Below are 24,023 nucleotides of genomic sequence, written 5' to 3' on the forward strand. Positions count from 1 at the left end.
CTGCACAAATACATAAATAAGCATTCTGCTCTAGAGCTCTATTAACTGTCCTAACATCCCCACTCTAACTCCGTTCCCAGAGTGTTACCTCGAGAAGTCTATGGCAAAGTGGTGAAGACATGTAAAGATAGTGGAAAGTAATATGTATGCTAATTCAAACTCATTGCACTATACAGCACATGGGATCATTACAACCTGATGGTTTCCTAGCCCAAATCCTATCAATATCACCAACATAAAATAGAGAAAGTAGAGGAACTTTCCTGAAGATCTTTTCAAGATGATTGGCACATTTGTCTTCTTGGCAGAACCATATACACAGCACCAGTGGACAGCTCATCTTGCTTTTGTATCAGATAATCCAGGATAAACTTAGCTTCACAGACATATCCTGTCATGTTCATTTCTACATGTAATCCACATACATCATTTAATAGGAAAAGCCACGGTAAGGCCTCATCAAAGGACACTTCAGTGGTGTTCATCTCAAGGCTAGCGAAGAGAAGGAAATAGCAGGGAACTAGCCCCGATGTTGTTTAGAATCTGTTTAAATTTCTGCAATATTCGGAGGATGTAACGGCATTAAAATTTGAGCAGGCTTCGCAGATGGAGGTCCCTTAAGGACAATTATAGAAATGGACCCTTAATCAGTAGCTTTACTTTCAAAATATTCATAAACATGTTCACTACTATTGAATCAGCACTGTTTTATTACTTCATAAGGACAAGGCTATTAAAACAAGGTACTCTACATTGAGCTTCAAAGTAACACCAATAATAACGATATAACCTACTAGAACATTAACAGCAATGTGTTAAGGATTAGCGGCTGCCGAGTTCTGATGTTAATTGTTTAGTAATCTGAAATTTGATGGATTTTAAAAACCACGTCTTGGATACGTTAATTATAAACTTTCCTCCAGACTCAAACTGAACTGTATCAGGGGACATGCACCAGGCCAGCGAGAGGCGCGGTGACGCACGTACTCATTATCTGTATGGCAATGGTCACGAGTAGGTTAACCAAGATGGGATTTAATGAAAGATGACGTTTTAATCTTCTTATTACAGTCAAATTAACAACCAAACTCATTAAAGTTCCTCTGATAAGCACTGAATTTAAATAAAAGACCCACCTGGCCTTGGAGTCTGTGTGTTCTTAACTTTATAGCGCACATGTTTGGGACGCCAAAACTAGTCAAACTAAAGCACAGAAAACATTACTGAATAAAAAGGATAAAACAATACAAATCTAGAACAAAACCCCTTAAAAATACATACTGTCACAATTTAAGTTTTTACTGCTATAGAGACACACACTTTGATCTTAAAAGATTTTATAGAACAAGAACATGACAATCCTTACTAATGAGCACCAAAGTATTTATCTCCACATTCCAGCACATTATACAAGCATTATATAAAGTGGCTGACCAAAATGTATTATCTCCATAAACTTATTTTCATTCACTGGGGATGATTAATACGAAGTTCAATTGTTGGAGGATACTTGTAATATAATTTATCTGCTGGTAGTTTAATATTAAATAAAGAAGGAATGTTTAATATGTACACATTCCTAAAAAGGCTATGGTTAAAGTTTGAATATTCATGCAACTATAGAAGAAGCTTTTAACAGCAGCCACAAGTCTTCAGCAAGGGCTTTTTAATGTGTTTATCGTTTTCTTAAAGTATGTAATAATGGACACAACTTTGGACATGACTTATAATGTATTTCCCCAGAGAGTGTTACTCATTAAAGTAATGGCTTCAGTAGTACTTAGAGGAAAAAGAGGTCATTAGAAGTCCAAGAATGTTTCACCCACAGAAAAACAGTACCACAAGAAATAATCATATCTAAATTGGGAACAGCTTTGGTAAAGGTTCTGAAACTGGTTTCTGTGAAGACAGATATGTAATGATATAACACCTATTTGTTTATCAATGTTTAATGTAGTATGTTATGAAAGATTTGTCTTTCAGATTTGTATGGACTACATTACCACTTGATCTATTCAAACACAATGCTAAAAATGACACCAGGCATTTGCAGAAGATACCTGCCTTTCATACTGCAGTTCAATCACAACACAAGCTGAGTAACAGAAATGACTGGCTGCAGAACTAAACTAAACTAAAAGAATAATCCATCAGGAACAAGGGTATAGCAAAAGAAAGATAGAGATTAATAGACTGTTGGTCTAGGACTACAACATTTATTGATATGAAAAGCTTCTGAAAAGAAGGCAATACCAACAAGAAGCATTCTATATTTTCTTGGCAGATTCTCTAAAGAATGGCAATTGCACTGCAGGCAATTGTAAGCAACAGTAATCACATTTCTGCTGAGTTCAAAAGCACGATACACAAGACATTCAATGTGTAAGCCAGCAGATGCACAACCCTTACACATACAAAAATAAACATAGTAAATCTAAAATAGCCTTGGAAAAGAAAGCACACAGAGACAGGTGATTGACCAAAATGTGAAGAGCTTGTGGCACCAAAAAAAGAAAAAGAAAGACTCATATTTTTTAAGTGCATAAACAGAGCATTTACACTAATACACTAAACAGGTAATTTAATCTGATTATAGTTTCAACTGATAATTTGTATATATTCTGAAACATTCAACGTAACATATGATATCTATAGATCAGTCAAAGCTTCATATATAAGGATTATTTTGGTATGGTATCCTACAATATATGAAACTGTCAGCAATCAATTCTTGGTCTAAAAAGGAAACATTTATCTTCTCAATACTCCAGTTCCTCAGCAGTGTGAGATACATATGGCTTTTGCTGTACTATTAATCCTCATTTCATTTCACTACATTGTCACATTTGTTAAATGATGTCCCAGGGATAAATAGCAGACAAATAAATAACTGTGTGCAGCAGCAGTTTGAACGCAGTAGAAATAATGAACCCCAGTGGAATGCACCTGTTGCCGGCCATCACAGAGCGTTTGAAGGTTAGTTCGAAAAATAAATTGCTGACACCGGTTTCCAAAAAGAAAGGAGATGCTACAGTCATCTATATCCTGTGGATGAAAGCATCAACAATGTAGTCAGCAAGGCTGGCTAAAAACACAGCATTAACAACAAGATATCAGCTAGAATGAATAGGGAAAGCTTGCATATCTAATATATACACACATATATACAAACGTATATATGAACACACACACATATGTATAATGAGTTGCATTCATGGACAGACATGCTATACAGCTGTGTTAAACTGTTAAAGAGTGCCCCATGGCAAATTATGTATGTGGACCAAATTGTATTGTGTAATTGTCATGATAGAGTGTTAATAGGTCAAATAATTTAGTAAGCATACAGTAAGTATATTATGTGGATTGATAAATACATATATAATATACACCGATCAGCCATAACATTATGACCACTGACAGGTGAAGTGAATAACACTGATAATCTCATTATCATGGCACCTGTCAGTGGGTGGGATATATTAGGCAGCAAGTGAACATTTTGTCCTCAAAGTTGATGTGTTAGAAGCAGGAAAAATGGGCAAGCGTGAGGATCTGAGCGACTTTGGATAGGGTCAAATTGTGATGGCTAGACGACTGGGTCAGAGCATCTCCAAAACTGCAGCTCTTGTGGGGTGTTCCCGGTCTGCAGTGGTCAGTACCTATCAAAAGTGGTCCAAGGAAGGCAAAGCGGTGAACCAGCAACAGGGTCATGGGCGGCCAAGGCTCATTGATGCACGTGGGGAGCAAAGGCTGGCCCGTGTGGTCCGATCCAACAGAAGAGCTACTGTAGCTCAAATTGCTGAAAAAGTCAATGCTGGTTCTGATAGAAAGGTGTCAGAACACACAGTGCATCGCAGTTTGTTGCGTATGGGGCTGCGTAGCCGCAGACCAGTCAGGGTGCCCATGCTGACCCCTGTCCACTGCCGAAAGCGCCTACAATGGGCACGTGAGCATCAGAACTGGACCACGGAGCAATGGAAGAAGGTGGCCTGGTCTGATGAATCACAAGTTCAAGGTGTTGACTTGGCCTCCAAATTCCCCAGATCTCAATCCAATCGAGCATCTGTGGGATGTGCTGGACAAACAAGTCCGATCCATGGAGGCCCCACCTCGCAACTTAAAAGACTTAAAGGATCTGCTGCTAACGTCTTGGTGCCAGATACCACAGCACACCTTCAGAGGTCTAGTGGAGTCCGTGCCTCAACGGGTCAGGGCTGTTTTGGCGGCAAAAGGGGGACCTACACAATATTAGGCAGGTGGTCATAATGTTATGGCTGATCGGTGTATACAGTATACTGTAGACAGTTGGAATGTACTTGCACTCTGTATGTTACATTATATAACTCCTTAGCATATATTAAAAACATAGGCTATAAATTCAGCTATTAATAAGATTCCCTAAGGGTACATGTATTAATCAATGTTAATTACACATATTATGGAATCACAGGATAATTCATAGAATTTAGTCATTTCAGCAGACTGCTCTATTCATATACATTTGTAGGATCTACCCCGTCCACAATTCCACCACTCCCATCGACAGGGAAAACCAAAATGACACACTGTGTGCAGTTCTGGATAGAAGTTTTGCTGTCTTAAGAGAATAAGAATAAGAATACAGTGAACCCAAATACAAGGCAATTGCAGAAGCATTTGACTGTAGAGCGAAAGGCACAATCCTATAATCATGAAGAAGCAGATGTAACTCATTTAACAGTACTCTGTACAGCTTACTGGAAATCTGATTTCAGCACATTAATTAAATCTGATTTATGACAAGAAATGTAATTCCTCCAGCTGAAAATGTTTTTTACGACTAGTTTCTTTTGAATGTTCCTCCCCTTCAGTAAAAATCTGAATCTACACATTGTAACAAACTCAGACTAATAAAAACAGATGCTGGGGTTTGCTCTCTGTGCCATTAACTAATGCTTAAAGACCTATTTCAAACCCTTACAGGTCAGAACATAATCAGTTCTACTGTGTCGACCAGAAAATGAAATGACTAAGAAACAGTATTCAGGTCCAATTTTTTTGTATCAGTTTTAAGATATTAATGGATTATAATGGTGTTGATGTATAGGAAACAGAGGGTGTCAATTAGAGGAGTTGCTTCCAAATGGAGTGAGGTTGTGAGTGGAGTTCCACAGGGATCAGTACTAGGGCCTTTTTCTAATCTATATTAATGATCTGGACTCTGGGATAGTTAGCAAACTTGTAAAATTTGCAGATGATACTAAAATAGGTGTCTCAGCAGATACAGTCTCGGCAGCACAGGCTATTCAAAGGGACTTAGATAATATTCAGTTGTGGGCCGACACATGGCAGATGAAATTCAATGTGGACAAGTGCAAGGTATTACATGCAGGTAACAAAAATGTCCACTATAATTACATTATGGGAGGAACAGAACTGGATGAAGTAACACATGAGAAAGACCTAGGAGTCTATGTGGACTCCTCACTTTCTCCATCCAAACAATGTGGGGAAGCAATTAAAAACACAAACAAAATGTTAGGATATATTGTCAAAAGTATAGAATTGAGAACAAGGGCAGTAATGTTCAGACTGTACAATGCACTAGTTAGAGCTCATCTGGATACTGTGGACAGTTCTGGGCTCCACACTTCAAGAAAGATATCGCTGCTCTAGAGGCAGTTCAGAGGAGAGCAACCAGACTTATTCCAGGTCTGAAGGGAATGTCCTACTGAGAGACTGAGGGAACTGAACCTTTTCACCCTGGGACAGAGGAGACTACGTGGGGACTTCAAGTGGGGATTCAAGTCTTCAAAATCATGAAAGGCATCGACCACATCAAATCAGAGGAGCTTTTCCAGATCAGCAGGGACACACGCACCCGGGGACACAAATGGAAATTGGGCTTCAAGGCATTCAAGATGGAAAACAGGAGACACTTCTTCACACAGAGTTGTCAAAATCTGGAACAAACTCCCCAGCAATGTGGTTGAAGCTGAAAAATCCTTGGATCACTTAGTTATTAATGGACACAAAACAAGCACGATGGGTTGAATGGCCTCCTCTCGTTTGTAAACAGGAAACAGGAAGACCAGATTAGAGATTGACAAAAAACATCTAAAGAACCCTGTACAGTTCAGGAACAACATCATATGGACAGATGAGACAAAGATCAACTTTCAGAATGATGGGAAGAGAAGAGTATGGAGAAGGGAAGGAACTGCTCATGATCCGAAGCATACCACCTCATCTGTGAAGCATGTTATGGCATGTGCATGTAAGGCTGCCAAGGGAACTGGTTCCCTTGTATTTATTGATGATGTGACTACTGACAAAAGCAGCAGGATGAATTCTGAAGTGTTTAGGGCTATATTATCTGTTCAGATTCAGCCAAATGCTTCAAAACTCATTGGACGGTGCTTCAGAGTGCAGATGGACAATGACCTGAACCATACTGCGAAAGCAACCCAAGACTTTTTGAATGTGGAATGTTCTGCAATGGCCAAGTCAATCACCTGACCTGAATCCAATTGAGCAGCATTTCACTTGCTGAAGGCAAAACTGAAGGCGAAACACCCCAAGAACAAGCAGGAACTAAAGATGCAGTGCAGGCCTGGTAGAGCATCACCAGGGAAGAAACCCAGCATCTGGTGATGTCTATGGGTTCCAGACTGCAGGCAGTCATTGACTGCAAAGGATTTGTAACCAAGTATTGAAATTCACATTTGAATTCATGATTATGTTAGTTTGTTCAATTACTTTTAGGCCCTTACAATTAGGGGGACCACATATAAAAATGGGTGTTATTCCTGCACCGGTCACCCAATTTGGATGTAACTACCCTCAAATTAAAGATGAAAGTCTACACTTCAAGCACATCTTGATTGTTTCCTTTCAAATCCATTGTGGTGGCGTACAGAGCCAAAATGATGACAACTGTGTCACAGTCCAAATATATATGGACCTAACTGTATATATACTGTACTGTAAAATAATTTGTATAGTATGTGTGATTATGAGACTAACATATCATTGAATGTATTTTCTTTGGTTAATTTAATTCAATGTATGTAGTACCATAGACATTTGCTTCTTCCATTATTGGACTCTAGCTGACAGTAGAAAGAAAGTCCTAGCAAATGACACTGATTATTAGCAGCCAAACACTGTCAAGATGACAGCCTGATCTCCAGTGCCACATTTGCTCCAAAGTTAAATGTACATCTTTTTTCACTATTATGTTTTTATTTTCTAGATCATCACCTTTCAATTGCTTGAGTTTCTTTCAGAAAATCTTGAGAAATGTTTGCATTTGAAAAAGGCTTTGAAAACGACCATTCAAATATCTCTAGAGAGGCAGTAATGTATTTATAAAATAAATACAAAACTGATAATGAACAAAATCTGGTCAAGGAAAGAAAGACTTATGTCTACCCATTAGTACTTACGAATGTAGTGTTGTGTAGTGAAATACAACTAAGAGCTTCAATGTCCAACATTTATTGTTGTATAGAAATAAATTAAACTGTGTGTGTGGGGTGCTTTTAAAATAATCTAATGTCATTTTACTGAGATAATGTATTACTACATTCTTTGAGCATGTAATGCAATAGAAAGACATCAAGCCTGCATTCCTTCTACAATTGTTTTGTATTTGTAGAAAGTACTTCAACATTCATGGACTGGTAACTCATTCCATAAGATGAATTGCATGAAGCTAGAAGGCAGAATCAACACAACATTTCACACAATGTTTTCAATGTGCCATCATCACACACCGCAGGCCAACATAAAGGCTATCATCCTATTGTGTGCAACCATCACTGCACTGATGCTATATCACCATTCACTACTACACATCACTGCCCCCCTCTTTGAAAAAACACTGTCTCCTATCTTGGCTGGGGTTGTTCTTCCTCATTTTGTTTCTAAAATATAAATTTTACTCAAGGGAAGGCCCATTTTTCACAATGACACAGCGATCACATCACATACAAACTACACTGCTGCAGCACAGATTTTCAGGAAAATAAATAAATTAAAAAATTATACATTTTTGTTTTATTCTATAAACTACTGACATTTCTCCCAAATTCCAAATAAAAATATGAATTGAATGGAACGGCTACCATACATGTAGAGAGGCAGTTTTAAGAAAAAATTGCAGTGGTCTCTTATTTTTTTCCAAAGCTGTATATATAGATCACTGGGTTTTACCATTTCTGACTGCAAATCAGCCACAGCAAAACTTTCAACAGTAGTGATTCTGAAAGGCTCCAGGATATCTAGTCTGTGCCGTTCCAGACTAGGATTGTCTTAGGGTTACAATTCTGTACAACAGGAGCATATCCTATTTCCCTGGCCAGCCATACAGCATGATGAACACTAAACACCTTAACACACGGAAATCACCACTTGCACAGAATTCATAGCAACACAACATCTCCCATACTAATGCAGGAGAGATGTAGGCAGCAAAGACATATCCAATGAAATGTGTACAGGCTATCATAAAGGGTTAGATCTTTATCTCTCTGGGTTCATGGTGGACTGCTTACAACTGGGCTACTCAGCCAACTTGGAAGCACTAAAGGCATTACATTATATTGCATGACACACCCAGCTTGTGATATGAGGCCATTGCAAGGTATCAGGCCCTAATTTAATGGCCAGGGTGTGTGTTTTAAGGTGTGTTTGTGCTGTAGATCCTCATATTGCAGGATGACCTATTGCCATCCCACCTGCTCTCCAATGACAGTTGCCAATGTGATATTGCTGTTGCAGCTGAGATGTATTCACTTCATGGAAGTTGCTGTTCACAGTCTGGTGGGTTTTCCCTAATTAGCACCCTTAGTTGTGTCACCATAATTAGAACAGTTCTGAGAATGTTAGTCATTCCCTCACTTTTTATTGTAGCTACAAAGCATTGGGGAGAAGACACTGACACACACACTAATAAAAACAGGTGACAACTGATAAACACTGGTGTGTGTCAATAAAGCTACTGATTAGCATGAAAGGGCAAGCCTTGTCCTAAGATGGAACAACAAATTCCCTATTTGCCTACTCTATAATGTAAGTTGGATTCAGAGCCTTTTCTCGTAGGCTACAACATGGAGTTTATAATAAATGGAATATTGTGTAAGTTTAGAATTCCTCATGGAAACATAAAACAATCAGTGTTTTGAACCTCTACTTTGATGGTGTATCTCAGCCTTTCCATTCTCCTGTGGACTACATGAGATCCCAAACAGAAGTCAGGCTTCTCCCTTCAAATATCTTGATAGTTACTTGCGTGTAATATCTTGACATTGACAATGCTTTATAAATTGTGCTGCAAGCAATGTAGTGGTTTGCTGAATGAAACACCGTGGGGAATAAACCATCTGTGTATAGAAACCTGTCAGAAGAGGTAACTAGAAAAGTGAAACGTCTGAGACAGAAAATAAAAAAGCTAAGAGTTTTTCATGCCTCCCTAGTATTAAGTAAATCTGAATACAGATTTTTGAATATAGAACAACCAACAATGTGGTCTTCTTTCTTCTGCTCAGAGCTGGTGTTGGCAATTTGTCATTAAAAAACTAAACAAAAAAACTCACCCTTGTTTCAAATTTTCCCACAGAAATGTTATTTAATTAATTACAGCCGTAATTACGGTTCCCCTGACTGGATCTGTAGATTTCTTCCCCATCTGAATGCTGACCTCGTTTTTCTCTGTAGAGGCCCTCCCTGGCATTCCCCATTTCTCAGAAACTGTGGGAAACAGACCACTCTCACTTAAAAATAGCAGCAACCCCACCCTGAGACAGTTTCCAGCTCATAGCAGAGCATTTTCAGTAATAACCACTGCATATATTCAATGTTATAGGCTTCTGCTTTACAGATTTGATCCACAAGTAATTCCCATTAAAACAAAGCTCATCAAAACATGCATTTATCTCTGGAAACGCTAGCTAATTTGAACATGTATAAAAAGCGCAGCATGCTGTTAGCCTCCCTGCGCTTGTGTATGTAAGCTGGGGGAATTTATGGGAATCAGCTGTCTTGAAGTTTAGAAGACAACCAAACAACTGCACCAGTAACTTCCCTGTGCTGACCCCAAGAGGAATGTATGGCATCTGACATTTAATTCACAATTTATATCTGAAAAGTGATGGCCTTTTTGAAAATTGCGAATTAAATAAGATTTCATATACTGTATTAATGTTTCCCATTTAATAAAAATAATGTTGAAATGTTTTACAACATAGATATCAAATACGATAGCATCTCTGAACCAGTTCGTTTCCCCTTTGAGTACAAGAATTGCACACAAAATATTATGCAGGGTGCAGCTCTGTGGGAAGAATCTATTAATTAAAATCCAGATGTATTCCTATTCGTTTCAGAGAAGACCAATTCATACATTTTGTTTTGCACCTACATATTAAACCTCCAATTCCACATTTTCTGCAGCCATGTCTCCTACAAGGCCAAAACAGAAAGATTCATAAAAGGAAGCACTCCCACCAGAGTTTACTAAGGCTAGAGGTATAATTTAACTGCAATCTTTAGGAACACCAACCTTTTTATTAATCACCAAAGCAATTAGCAAGATTAATAAAAAAAAACTGTAAGTTTGCTACATTTCCATAATATAGTGTGACTATATTGACTAAAAAACAGATTCATGTTTCTGGGTTTTGACTTCTAGGCTTGTTCTCATAATAGGCTACAAAGACATTCAGCAAACTTGAAAAAAATTGAAATATGGGTGGAAACAAAGTACGCAGCTAGACATAATTACAACATTTTTCAGGAGGGGAAAAGGAAATATATGCTTTGTTCAGTCAATTACACATTCCCACAAAATGTCATACACATCTACACAGTGCTGCTCTGCTGGAATTTAATGAATACAAATGAATTGCAAAAGATGAGAAGGACAAGCCTGAACAAATTCTCACTAATGGCACACAAAAATATCCAGAGGTGGGTGGGTGGGAATCTCCAGTCAATTCTTCTGAGCAAAGTATAACGTCAATCTAATCATTACTGCATAATAAATAAAACATCCTTGTTAATAATCATTTGGAGGTGCGAGACATGCAATCAAAACCTTTTTATTTGAATTATTCTCATCTCAGTCTCTGCTTTGCTGTACATATCTGTAAGTTTTGTGTATGTCTATAAACAATGTGAATGTGAATAACTCAAGTGTGGAATAGAAAAAAGTAATGTTTTGTCTCAATGCTTGAAAACAGATATTTGATGAAGACTTAAAAACTCAGGGGATTTGAAATGGCCCAGTCCTTTCATTGGCATTTCATAGAAGACAAGACGTCTTGACATCCTTCACCTTTTGTGTATGCTTTCTGTACTCTGTGGTTATAGAGCAGGCAGGGTTTATGCAGATTGCCTGGTATTTTGAAATCTACCCCCAATGGCTTCAGCTTAGTTTTGCTGAGGTATTCATCTGGTGACAAAAGCGAATGCCTGCTCAGGAGCAAAAACAAAGGCAGTCATCACAGTTTGTGCATGTCCATCCATCAGTGTGAATACCCACTGGGCACTGGGCACCAGTCCAAAATCTCAATCTGTCACAAGGGGAGACTTTCCACCAGAACCCCAAGCTGGCTTTCTGCCTGGCCCCAGCTGCTATGGCACTTTAATCAGATCAGACTGAAGGATTTCTGCATTGCTTTAGTAATTCCCCACCAAATATCAGGCAATATAATTTTAAATCTCCAGATCCAGGCGCTCTCCTCAGTTAATATTTCCAATCACCTGCAGCTGGACCAACAAAACTAAATCAAAAGAGCATCGCAATCCTACATGCAGACAGATCCAGCAATGACGAAAAGTACACGTGTATACATCTGTCAAGATTCCTTTGTAGGAATGAAATCCGCGTAGTGCTCAATAACTGAGGACACAGTGTCACTATCATTGGTTTTGCATTGTATTCCGCCAGATTCCCCCCACCCCCACCCCCACCCCCACCCCCACCACCAGCAAGAGAACAGCTCCTTCTCCTTACGGTATGATATGGAAAAGCAGTGAATTTCCCAGGGCTGCCCCTGAATGGGTTGGATGATTCTCTGTCCCACATGGTTCCTTAGTTCAGTACTATTATATGCAGGTTGAAAAGCTCTCAGCCATGACATTGTTGTAGCACCAGACTTCCTGGTGTGTAGACCACATTGCTGCTCTGTTTTCCTTCAGAATGAAAAAGCAAGAGGGGAAAAAAAGCTTTTTTCCATGCTCACCTGCTCTTATCCCTTCTTAAGATATAGATCAGTATAAATGAATGTGGGTACATATATATCTATTGAAAAACAGTCTGCTGTGCTTCATATTTGCCTTTGTAACTGATTTCTCAATGTTTAGTCAGGACTTGTAATTTATTCTAATCTGACAATACTGACCCACTTCTCTATAGGTAAAAGAGTGACAAGTGACAAGCCCATCTGAGCTATGTTCATTTATATAAAGTGCTTTGTTTCTTGATGTAATGTTTCTGTGTGAACATCATTTTGTTTTTAATGTTCAATATAATGTATATCCTGCCTTCTCCAATTCTTCCTTATGTAAAACCAATTGAATGAGCATAAAACTACAGGAAAACACAAAAAAATGGTTTCTTTAAAAGGCATGTGATTTTTGGCAGGGTTTACCACTGATTACAAGACACAAACCCGGACATTTAATAACTGCTGGTTCTTCGGGAATCCTATGGTACTGACAAACAAATGATTAGCAGCACACCCACTGGTTAAATATATCTTTCTTGGGGAGCCACATGTTCTACACATTTTACTATTTACTAGATTCTGAATAAATGTAGAGTACATTTAGTTTTGTATGGGTTATAGATCATGGGAGTTTTTTTTTTTTTTCATGCATTCACCCTACTTCAATAAACCTGGTTTGACATTTCACAGAAAACACAAAGAAAACGAATGTAAATATATTTACATATATTTAAAGAGTAAATGTGTTTGATTTTACTAATTATGCAATTAAACCATACTAAAGATGCTGTGTACATTGACAAATATAATAGAAACTTCCTGCTTTTCCTGCCATTTCTGTAGCTATTATGGCAACACAGCAACTCTTATGAAACAGTTAAAAAAAGATGACTTCAAAACTAGACGTTTACTTACTACAACCAGAGATCTTGCAGAAAGGAGTGTGCTGACTAACACACAAAGAAGGATTGCTTCAGCAGAAATCTTGAAGACACGATATGCAATCGTGAAAACAAAAGGTTTTGTTTTATTCTTGTTGGGTATATGCTAATACTATCTAGACAGAACAACAAATGGCATCATAACAGTTGTCAGTGTTTGGCAGCATACTTATTTTAACTAATTTTAAAACCACAGTCGTCTCTTCAAGTCAAAGACAGCTGCTTTGCAACATTTCTATGGGTCGATGCTGGTGGAAATTAGAGTGAGTGTGTCACTGCCAGCTCCAGACACACCTCACTCGTGTTACTTTGAAGCATTCAAGAAATGCATTGGCCAATTATGGAATTCTCCTCATAAGCGCTCTGGGGCCACTTTCCACTTGCTTATCCTTTCCCATGTCACTTGCCATCCACCAAGCAATGGAATCAATGTGCTTTATAGTATTGTTTGGAGTAGACATTGGTCAGTAGAAAGTGGAAAATATCCTAATTAAGAGTATTCAAAGGAAGCACCTCATATTAATTAACAGCATTAGTTATTTGTCAGAGGTTTGAGATCATAGGGGATGTGCTTGCTTCCTCTAACACCCTTTACAACAGAATGTTTCTTAATGTTCCAAAATATATGCAGCTCTAATGTATACTACAATACTAAAGTATTATAATAGCATATCATGTTTATTTTTGTTACAAATGGCTCCAGAGTTGGTGAAATAAGACAAACATTGCTAAACCACTGGAAGTAGCATACTGATTCAGACTACAACTACAGGTTCCTGCTTGTAGTGCCTGATTGTATTACAGGACTTATAACAGTAATGTTTTGGTTACGGAGAATAAGAAAAAATGATTGCAGAAGTTAATCTCATACTGCAAACCAGCCCCATCCTGAGAGACCTTGGAATTCAGTGACCTACATTCTCAATCCGATTCTGTTTTCTTAAGTGAGAAAATACTGCTTCAAAATCTCAAGCTAAAAAGGAAAACAGTAACGCTTGTGGAAAAGGAAGCTTTCTCCCAGGCTTGTAAAAAAACTAAAAAAAAACTAAGGTAGCTTTGAAACAGACTCGAAACATATGGCTAGTTCAGAGATGCCGATTTCCTGACAAAAGCAAACATTTTTACACCACACTTGAGTAGACATATTTTTGGAGATGCTATAGAACATGGCAGGAAGGCAATTAATTCATTCAGTTATTGGATTAATCCGTCACCATGACCCTGCATTCAGCGACTGATGTTTTAAAGAGACCAACAAAACCTACAGGATTGTGGCTGTACAGGAACAGGGTTGGCACCCACTGTCCTGATAGATGGCATTGAGCCCAGGCGTCTGGTTTGTCTTGACAACACTCCTCACGGTTTGGTGCCGGGTGAGGGTTCCAGTCTAGCATGTTCCAATGTCTCCTGCTTCCCGGATGTTTCTCCTCTTCTGTTCTCCACAGTGGACTTTAGGAACGATTACATCTCTACAGTCCTCCATGCATGGCTACCTACACTGAAACTGATCTGCAGTCTGCTTGGCTAAAGGGGCTGCCCTTGCAGAAAATGACAGGACCGGGTTGCAGGTTGCCTTTATACACCACAGAACTAGCCCATATGCCCGTGGCTCAATGCACGTGACCTCTGATACAATCCAGAACAGGCAGAAGGAAGCTCGTCTCATTCAGTTCATCAATTTGTTTATATGTCATCATATATGTATATTTCTACATCTACACACATGAAAGCAAATACAGAACAAACCTTCTGATTACCTTGTTAAGATGACAGTAAGCTGTATAATGTGGATGATCATTATTACAGGGTTATTTATTAAATTGCCATCATATTTCTTACCCAAGAGGAAGATTTTTTTTTTTTTAAGATTTTAAATTCACTGTTAGCTATACAAATTGGTAGTGATCTAAGGGCAATTCTATGCACACTCTCAAGTCTTTAAAGTAATGCTTGTTAAGCAGTCAGATGTGAAATGAAGTTTTTGTTCCCCATCATATTATTTTGCAGACCCCCTGGAAAGTCTACGAACCACTGACTTAGACTAAGGGATTCATTCAGAGAAGTAACTGCAAGTAATACTTCATGGCTGCTTAAGTGACAAAGTTACACATCAATGGTCATGTGCAGAGTTTCTGCACTGACAAGGTTCAGCGTTTACAGTTAGGTCTCAGAAATGAAGACCCATTAAGCTGTCCATCACACATCTATCCTATCTTCTCTTTCGGACCAGCATGTCATTCTGATGCATCACCTTATTTTCTAGCTAATCGGTTTCTGTGACACTGCAAGATATCTTACTACTTCTCAGGAGCATAACCAGAATTAATTTCAAGTGACTTTTATTCTGTTCATTCAGTCGCCATTACTCTTATTACTTAACATGTTTATAATTTAAATTAATGATTTAACGAGCTGCAAGCATGATCTTATTGGCAAATTTAAATGCTTTTCCTTTTACATACATTTTACAGTCAAACTGTGATTCTCTTCTTGATGTGTCATCATCTTTAGAGGGAATATTGATGTCTCAAGAACAAAACAACAGCTGAAAGTTGTGACAGCTGGCATTTTTTTCAAGGGTTCAATTTAGAATTAAGTGTTTACAGTAGTATCTTACCAGCATTCTCTGAGAAAAAATAACAGTGTTTGCATATATTACCATTTATGAATGAAAAATAAATATGTGCTACGCTCTTCAAAGAATAACCTATTTATTTATTTTTAATGTAGCTATATAGAAATACATGGATACATCCAAACCAAATATAGACATGTCTGGAAGAAAACCAAATACAAGGTAAAAATATAAAAGTAATATTGGTATGCAAATAAAATAACTTTAACACTACTATATTGTTAAATTCCAGAACTCATTAATTGGTACATTTTTAGAAATGTGGGCACAATTAACAAACAAACAAATAAGAAGCATCTTGCCCATTTTAATATTTCAATGAAAAATTACTAACTTAATCTAAGCTGTTCAAATGAGACTTCTGGAGTTTGTCTTAAGTAAACTGAATATATTTTAATTTGAGATTCAGAAATTCTTACAAATTCTGTCAAGTTAGAAACGCTAGAAAGCATTTAAGTGAAAGTGAAGTGTGTTTAACTTTCCTGATATTCAGATGTAACGGGAAAAGCGAAAGGGATGCAGAAATGAGTGTTCAATGCATATATAAATATAGTCCAGGTTATTTTGTATTACACTGCACAAAATTGGTAAAAAAAATTATGATAGTAAAGAAACAAAGACAAATGCACTGCAGTGTCAACTAATGCATAAAAATCATTGGAATTAAATCACTTGGAACAGATGCAAATTATCAATCTGAAAATGATCATACCTCTGTCTCTCTCTCTCTCTCTCCAATTAACCAATCAATATATATATAAACAAATGTTAACATCGAATCAAATGAATAATGCACTAAATAACGTCGTCGTATTTTTACAAATTATGAAAATACCATGTAAGGAGACAAAGATACTTACTATTTCGTAGTTTTTATGTGTAAATATAAGATCTGTTTATGTTGAGGATTGTTTTGACTATATTAAGGCTGTGTTAGGCTGCAGGTGAAAATGTAAAGTTGTTTTTAATGAAACACAAGTGGCTGTCAACTTTAGGTGTGCGTTCACATCCAGCTGCAGCGGAGTGATGTCCTATTGCCGCAGAGACACAGTAGACGCACTTGATTTAAGCATCAGCCATCAGACACGACCTATTCCTATGCAAGGGCTGCTGTGCAGATTATATAGGGTTATATAGAATCATGTTCCTGATTGAAATACACTCAGGATTTACTCTGTCATGCTCATCTGTAGACCTCTGCAAAAGCCAAGCGAAGATGCACACGGACACTCAACACGGGTCCAATTCACGTGTAAGTCATATTATTGAGTTTATGATCTCGCATTAGAGGACCAATTCATGATAACAAACAGCAGCTTACCCTGGTAATGGGTGCAGTCGCGGCGTTATATAAGAGCCTTTTCCCGTGTAGAGGAGGTTGAGGTGGATGAGAATTGAAAGTCAATGACTTCCCAAAGTGCAGCCAGCTCCGCTCCCACCTCTGCACCTCAGCGCTGCCAGCTGTTACTGACTCCCCACAGACCGGCCTGTGTCGGCGACTGACGTGTCTCCCCAGCCAATCAGAGACGCTCGCAGCCCCTGCATCCCACCACTTACAATCAGAGAACGACAGAGGGGCGGGGCTAACGGAGGCAGAATTGTATCTGATGGGATTGTACCTCCAAGTGGCTGCAACAAGACTTTAATACTGGACAGGCACAGCCTACAATCGTTATTAGAGAGATTATTATTGAATTACATAAAAAAAACTGTTATTAACACATATACTTACATCATTATTGTTTATTTTAATCATTCATTATCTTCCATATGGCCATATGTGGGTTGTTTTCATTCAAAATGTTGGCCAGTTGATTGCTTGAATTACAAAAAAATGAACTTGCAATGTCCCATCCCAACACACATTTTCTTCAGTGTTCCCTGCAAATAGTGTCCAAATAAACACTACCTCTAACAAAATCCCTTGTGGATCACACTTTCAACCTAGACTATAGCATTTAAAGATGCTTGATACTTGATACTTGATGAATGACCAATGAAAATAAAATAAAATAAATAAATCTTTCAGTGTCTCAGTTCCCAAAGTCAGATCTGTCATCCTTGTTGTTCAAAACTTGCAAGCTTCTTCTCAAGGAGGCCGGTGTGAACTCTGTGCATCATTAGAAACTGTCCATTTAAATGGAAGACAGGGATGTCGTACTTGTATCTCTCACACCACACTTTGTTCTCTGGTAGTGTGATGTCTACTTCTTGCAACACAAACTTAAAGAGAAAAATAAAGAAATATACATGTAATCACACCTTCTTGCAACTCTATTCACATCCTAAAGTGCAGAGAAGATGGAGGTTTACCAACCATTTACAAACAAAAATACATCAACATATTATAATGTGTGCCCCCTGTTAGGAAGCTCAAGCTTTGTTGCCATTATTAAGCTTTACAATCTGAATATTTCATATTTAGGAATGTGTTACTATGTTTTTCCCTGATTTGAAATTGATACATGAAACTGATAAATACATTATTATGGTTGTCTGATTTAAAATTGTAATGTATTTAAGTAAACAAAAACTACAGTTACTACATACTATATTGTATTAACCTTATTTTCTCATCAAACAATCCTCTTTGTTAGCAATCATAGTTGCACATATTAGAAGCATTCTGTCCCTCAGCTTCAGCAATGGATGGATTATCTCACAAATCAAATTAAGGCTGATAAATTATTCTCCTGTCAAGAGTCATGCTGTAATACTGAATCATGGATAAGGTCAGCAGAGCAGGGAAATCCATGCATCAAATTTCAAAACACGTTGTTCTTTTGTCTGATTGAAATGATTAAAGCTTAGTTTGGCCATTCAAAACAACCAGTCTAGTAGCAGATTTGTTCATGGCTCTCTTGTCCCAATTCTGGTCTCAAAAGCACTCATAAATTATAAATAATACCAGTAAAATGTATCTAGTGTTATAATTTCTATGGAAATGGATAATTAGGCATATTTTGGGATAAACCAATGGCTTATGTATAATTTCCTTTCTTATATTAAGGGTTTTCACAAAGTTTGCAAGTATCTTAGGTTTTAAGGCATTGAGTGTTAGATCACTCCCATTATCAAAGCATACCAACTCTCAGTCTGACTATGTATCTTACGCAGCAAAAAACAATTTTGATCAACAAGCAAACTTGGCAATTACCATTCAGGCACATTCTTTGCTGTTATGTTTTTATCTAGGTAGAGGATTTCCTCCTGTAGATGAAAAGCCCTTTTTAGCTCTAATACTTCTTAGACACAGTTCATAACCAAAAAGCTCAATCCTTATATCACAGAGGGAATTAAGAAGAAGATTAACATCAGTGCTGGTTTAACAGCTAGTAGCCAGATGTGAGCAATCAAATAATATTACACAGCACAAAATATTATGCTGTATATATATATACATATATATATATATATATATATATATATATATATATATATATATATGCTGTATGTCAAACATGATGGACTTCCTTTCAATCTTCATGAGAAAACTTTAATGATTGCAAAAGTTCAATGTATTGTCTTCAGACATTAAACAAGTTTAATAAGATAAGCAACGTCAGAACATGCACAGTTTATTTATTATACATACAGTGAGGGACAAAAGTATTTGATCCCCTGCTGATTTTGTACGTTTGCCCACTGACAAAGAAATGATCAGTCAATAATTTTAATGGTAGGTGTATTTTAACAGTGAGAGACAGAATAACAACAAAAAAATCCAGAAAAACGCATTTCAAAAAAGTTATACATTGATTTGCATGTTAATGAGGGAAATAAGTATTTGATCCCCTATCAATCAGCAAGATTTCTGACTCCCAGGTGTCTTTTATACAGGTAACGAGCTGAGATTAGGAGCACTCTCTTAAAGGGAGTGCTCCTAATCTCAGCTCGTTACCTGTATAAAAGACATCTGTCCACAGAAGCTATCAATCAATCAGATTCCAAACTCTCCACCATGGCCAAGACCAAAGAGCTGTCCAAGGATGTCAGGGACAAGATTGTAGACCTACACAAGGCTGGAATGGGCTACAAGACCATCGCCAAGCAGCTTGGTGAGAAGGTGACAACAGCTGGTGCGATTATTCGCAAATGGAAGAAACACAAAATAACTGTCAGTCTCCCTCGGTCTGGGGCTCCATGCAAGATCTCACCTCGTGGAGTTTCAATGATCATGAGAACGGTGAGGAATCAGGGGACAGGACAACTGCACCGCATCAAAGGGACGATGGACAGGGCCATGTACCGTCAAATCTTGGGTGAGAACCTCCTTCCCTCAGCCAGGGCATTGAAAATGGGTCGTGGATGGGTATTCCAGCATGACAATGACCCAAAACACACAGCCAAGGCAACAAAGGAGTGGCTCAAGAAGAAGCACATTAAGGTCCTGGAGTGGTCTAGCCAGTCTCCAGACCTTAATCCCATAGAAAATCTGTGGAGGGAGCTGAAGGTTCGAGTTGCCAAACGTCAGCCTCGAAACCTTAATGACTTGGGAGAGGATCTGCAAAGAGGAGTGGGACAAAATCCCTCCTGAGATGAGTGCAAACCTGGTGGCCAACTACAGGAAACGTCTGACCTCTGTGATTGCCAACAAGGGTTTTGCCACCAAGTACTAAGTCGAAGGGGTCAAATACTTATTTCCCTCATTAACATGCAAATCAATGTATAACTTTTTTGAAATGCGTTTTTCTGGATTTTTTTGTTGTTATTCTGTCTCTCACTGTTAAAATACACCTACCATTAAAATTATAGACTGATCATTTCTTTGTCAGTGGGCAAACGTACAAAATCAGCAGGGGATCAAATACTTTTTTCCCTCACTGTACATTCTCTTTGCATGCATTGAAGTTGCATGTTAGTTACATACCCTGTCCTTAAATGGCTCAAGAACTTCTTTTGCTTCATCACAAAGAGGACAAGGATCCTGAAGAGGAGGACATATTCCATGTGAGCTTTAATTTAACACAAAGCTCATACACATTATTTGTCTTCAAACCTGGACATTTTGTTGTTGTTGAAACTGTTCTGAACACACAATGTATTAGGCAGGACAAATACAGATATTGTATTGGACACTCCAGTTTGACTACATATACAGATATATATTTTACAGTTGTATTACTTATTAAGAACAGTGCTTTAAGGTAAACTAGCTATAATCTGGCTTGATTCTATGAAATCTGTAATTTAAACCACATTACCAGTGAAAAGCATGCAACTAAAAGAAAAGGTTACCTTGGTGAACAGAGTTAAGATTGGCAATGGCTTAGGTGAGGTATAAGTCCTTTTGAGAAACAGAGCAGTGTAGGTTTTTATCTGTTGAAGTTTCCTTGGTTTAAGCCAATGCATAGTTGTTCTGTAAAGAAGCATGAATAACAACAGATCAATTTACTGCAGGGAATGTATCAATGCTGCAATTTTTCTGTGTGTAGTTTTTAGTGTAGCCATTAAAAAAAAAGATCCTGAACTCTATTTCACAGTTGTCGTCTATTCCTCCCTGTGCTTTAGTTGTGAAAAACACTTCAAGCTGGGGCCTTGGGATGACCTAAAGAGGGACAAAAGGAGTAAAGGAGAGCGCTCAGTGGGAGGCCAATTTATAGAAGTTTCTCAAGATTCCTTAGAAGAAGAAAAATACTGATCACTTGGTTTTCATACAAACAAAAAGTTGTTTCTTTAAAATGATAAACATCAACACAATATCTAAAATACATAGTTAACAGCAATAACAGATAGTTAGTCATATGCAAGCAGAAGAATTTGAACTACATCAAACACTGTGAACATGTAGCCATCTGCCGACCCTATACATTCATTTACGTTACATTAGCAGTAAAATACAATACTTATTTTTTTTATTTTATTTTTTTTGCTGATAGGTGTCAGTCACAGTTCACACTTATTAAAAAATGTTTAGGGCACAATACTTTCAGAAACTAAAGCTCAACCATTCCTGTAGTTTTAATCGATAATAAGGATAACACAAACAACTATAAAATGAACACTGGATACCTCCGGATAAAGTAAGGCAGCGTATCGTTACTTGATTGGTCTGTTTGTTTTTCTTTTAAAGGTTACATAATAGTCCTCGGCATTATCATAATATCGGGATAATTGTGACCACTCACAAGGTGGATATTTTCGGGTCTAAGACGTCATAAGTGTGGGACGTCTAAGGAAAACAAAAAGGAACAAATCCGACCCTACGTCAGCAGACCCGCAGCGGCACACATGCAGCTCTGAGCCGGTTTATCACACGACACTACTAGTGACCTTTTGCACTTCGGTCCTAACACTCAAAACAATCTGCTGCACTGGGTTTATCTCCGAGAAATTAGATCATGTTTAAAAATAAATGTAAATAGTATCATTGATTGCGTAGGCTGGCCATGTCCCACGCAATAGTTAGCTTTCACTCATATTTTTAGACATTAACTTACGTACTCGGCAGTGGAGTTAGGGTATATATAGAGCTAGCGCTGTCTCTGTGCAAATGTATATGCATGAGCGCAAACGTTTAAAACAACGACAACGGTATAATGTGTCCACATACCCAATCCCTGTGCCTTTCCGCGGCCCCACAGACGACAGATGAGAACAAGGAAGCTCAGTCCACCGCATGCGATTGGTGCAGAAGGATTGCTCCTCCTGTTGGAGCAGGCTCTCTTAGCTGGCATCCTGTCAGTCAAATCACTAAATACTAGAATAGTGGACGTGTATATGCTTTGTGCCTAGATGTTTTATTTAACATAATATATAGAAACCTAATAAAGTCATAAATTGGTATATAGCATTGGCATACATTTTTATTTTAGTCATTGATTTTACTGATTTACTGATTTACTGATTTTAAAAACAAGATGATCTGCTCTATTGATAACACCCCAACCACTGCCAAATAACCTGTGAGTTGATTTATTTCAGTACAAATCGTTAACTTCGTTTTTAAAATGGCTTGTTCCTTGTTCTTCTCCTGCTTGGCCCCTTTAATTGAGGAGAAATGAGAGATATTGCAGGGATCTGGAATGAAGTAGGCTGAAGTGAACTTAACAGATACTTGTGCTAGTAAGGCATCCCAAGAAGCAGACCTGTAATGAATTCCTCTTGAAGTTAGTAAGTATCTGAAACTCCACTGAGAGCTGACTCGCAGAACTTTAGTGAACGTGTCCAGCCTGGGACATACAGACAGGTGACAAATTAAAGAAAAAACAACATAAAGTGTCTCAGTGAGGTGTTGGGCACCACGAGCTGCCAGAACAGCTTCAGTGCTCTTGGCACAGATTCTACGAGTCTCTGACTCTACTGGAGGGATGAACACCATTCTTCCAAAAGATATTCCCTCATTTGGTGTTTTGATGATGGTGGTGGAGAACTCTATCTAACACGTCAGTCCAAAATCTCCCATAGCTGTTCAATTGGGTTGAGAGCTGGTGACTGTGAAGGCCATAGCATATGATTCACATCATTTTCATACTCATCACACCATTCAGTGAGCCCTCATGCCCTGTGGATGGGGGCATTGTCATCCTGGAAGAGACCACTCCCACCAGGATAGAAATATGTCGCCATAGGATAAAGATGATCACTCAGAATAACTGTGTAATGATTTGCAGTGACCCTTCCCTCTAAGGGGACAAGTGAATCCAAACCATGCCATGAAAATGCCCCCCACAGCATAACAGAGCCTCTGGACCCCCTCACTGTAGGGTCCAGCAGTCAGGCTGGTGTCCCACACATGCACTCGCCCACTTGTCCAGAACACGAGCCAGTTGAGCGTCTGTGTGACTGAAGCTCCTGCCTTTCTTGCCCCAATAATGACCCCTCCTTCAAAGTCACTTAGATCCGTTCCTCTTGCCATTTTGATCTAAAATCGAGGTTAACTGGGCCTGCTCAGCATTTGTATACATGCCACAGAGCATGATATCATGCAGTACACCTGTTTGGAGGCATCTGCATTCGTTATGTTCCTGCACTCATTTATTCAGGTTTGTCCTTTAATTTGTCACCCGTCTGTAGTATCCGGTACATTACACTACATTTTAACTATACAATAATACTAATATTACAGTAATATTTTTCCCCACACATTTGATATAAGGTATGAAACATTTGAATTCCTACCATCCTTCAAAATAGGCTACTCTATCAGATTCTAGGATATTGAGAAATATTATAGAGCAGACAAACAGATAAAGAGTAATCCAAGATTGTATACCCAAACATTCAAATGTA

General features: G+C 38.2%; 2 protein-coding genes across 8 annotated transcripts in view; both read right to left on the reverse strand.

Moving 5' to 3' along the window:
• The window catches only part of LOC136755006 (E3 ubiquitin-protein ligase MARCHF3), a 38,729-nt gene extending 21,316 nt beyond the window's left edge, over positions 1-17,413 (reverse strand). Inside the window, exon 1 of the mRNA XM_066711347.1 lies at positions 17,113-17,413. The gene's annotated coding sequence lies outside the window, so the exon portion shown is untranslated. The remainder of the gene's footprint in view (positions 1-17,112) is intronic.
• A 106-nt stretch (positions 17,414-17,519) lies between these two features.
• On the reverse strand, positions 17,520-22,429 carry c8h5orf63 (chromosome 8 C5orf63 homolog). Of its 7 annotated transcripts, none has more exons than XM_066711354.1 (5): positions 22,345-22,427; positions 21,263-21,339; positions 21,030-21,150; positions 20,662-20,718; positions 17,520-18,014 (listed from the first exon to the last, which is right to left on the reverse strand). In XM_066711354.1, exons 3-5 carry the CDS (start codon positions 21,141-21,143, stop codon positions 17,847-17,849), a joined length of 339 nt encoding a protein of 112 aa, XP_066567451.1. In that variant the 5' UTR covers positions 21,144-21,150; positions 21,263-21,339; positions 22,345-22,427; the 3' UTR covers positions 17,520-17,846. The 7 variants fall into 7 exon arrangements, with proteins under 7 accessions (XP_066567451.1, XP_066567452.1, XP_066567446.1 ...); XM_066711355.1 differs by lacking the exon at positions 22,345-22,427 and adding an exon at positions 22,232-22,318; XM_066711349.1 differs by lacking the exon at positions 21,263-21,339 and having other exon boundaries at positions 22,345-22,429.
• Between the last annotated feature and the right edge of the window lie 1,594 nt (positions 22,430-24,023).

The sequence above is a fragment of the Amia ocellicauda genome, chromosome 8, assembly GCF_036373705.1.
Source record: "Amia ocellicauda isolate fAmiCal2 chromosome 8, fAmiCal2.hap1, whole genome shotgun sequence".
Classification (NCBI taxonomy): domain Eukaryota; kingdom Metazoa; phylum Chordata; class Actinopteri; order Amiiformes; family Amiidae; genus Amia; species Amia ocellicauda.